This window comes from Physeter macrocephalus, chromosome 4 (genome assembly GCF_002837175.3).
Source record: "Physeter macrocephalus isolate SW-GA chromosome 4, ASM283717v5, whole genome shotgun sequence".
Taxonomy (NCBI): domain Eukaryota; kingdom Metazoa; phylum Chordata; class Mammalia; order Artiodactyla; family Physeteridae; genus Physeter; species Physeter macrocephalus.
This window is the reverse complement of record NC_041217.1, coordinates 143,247,409-143,248,677: the sequence shown is the minus strand read 5'-3', so window position 1 is coordinate 143,248,677 and position 1,269 is coordinate 143,247,409. Positions and strand designations below refer to the sequence as shown.

The following is a 1,269-nucleotide window of genomic DNA, read 5'->3' as shown; positions in this document are numbered from 1 at the left end:
GCTGGCCTCCCCAACCCCTGCAGGAAAGGCCTGTCCTGTCCCACACCACATCTGGGCTGAGTGTAAGGTCTTGTGTTTTAAGCATGACAATAGTACAAAAGAGGTTTTGTTCTCATGGCTACCTACTGCAGCCTGGCCCTAAAATGGCCCAGTGCTCACTTCTGCTTAGAGAAATATTCTTTGCTCTTCTTTCTGGACATCAGGCTTGATGGTATCACTGCCAGGCTTCCAGCCAGCTGGACATACTTCCCCATGTTTGTCAGTAAACTGGAAGGCCTGAACTAGTCTCCGTGTCTCATCCACAGAACGGCCAACAGGAAGGTCATTTATGGTGATCTGTCGAAGGATACCTTTATCAACAATAATAAAAAGGCCCCTGAATGATATGCCTTCATCGGCCTTTAAGACCCCATAGTCCTGAGCAATGGTGCGCTTGGGGTCTGATATCAAGTGAATGTTCATGGGTCCCAGTCCTCCTTGTTTCTTGGGTGTGTTGATCCATGCCAGGTGACAGAAGTGAGAATCCACAGAAGCACCAATCACTTGGCAGTTGAGTTTCTTAAATTCTTCTGCCCTATCACTGAAAGCAATGATCTCCATGGGGCACACAAAGCTGAAGTCAAGAGGATAAAAGGAGAACACAACATATTTTCCTTTGTAGTCAGATAGGCTGATATCTTTGAACTGACCATCTGGCATTACAGCAGTTCCTTTGAACTGGGGGGCACGGTGCCCAGTTTTGGCATTTCCTGAAGACATATTGTGATCAGCACTCCTCACAAGCCACAAAGGACAGTCAGGAAGCACACACGCCCACCTATCCTTTAATTCAGTAATTCTATTTCTAGAAATTTGTCCTACAGATATACTTGCTCATGTGTAAAATCACTTTTGTACATGAATATTCATTGTAGCATTGTTTATAATGAGAAATACTGAACAAAACCAAAATGTCCATACATTAAAAAAACTGATTAAACAAATTATAATATATTCCTATAATGAACTACTATGCAAATATTATAAAAAAATAAAGCAGAACTAATTTACTTACATATTGTAATGGAGAGGTATAGTGGTGGAAAATGAAGGCTCTAGAGCTAAACTGTCACTATTTGAACGCAGTTCTACCAGTTACTTATGAGTATTACATAACCTCTCTGTTCCTATGTTTCCTCATCTGTAAAATAGGGATAAAATAATATATATCTTATATATAGCTCTGATAATTAAATGGATTTTTACATGTAAAATCCTTCAAAGAGTACC

The 1,269-nt window shown here is 40.4% G+C and overlaps 1 protein-coding gene across 1 annotated transcript; it reads right to left on the bottom strand.

Moving 5' to 3' along the window:
- Positions 1-6: 6 nt before the first annotated feature.
- Positions 7-812, bottom strand: LOC112063871 (peroxiredoxin-1-like). The gene has a single exon (XM_055083969.1). The coding sequence runs from the start codon at positions 757-759 to the stop codon at positions 166-168; it is 594 nt and encodes a 197-aa protein (XP_054939944.1). The 5' UTR covers positions 760-812; the 3' UTR covers positions 7-165.
- Between the last annotated feature and the right edge of the window lie 457 nt (positions 813-1,269).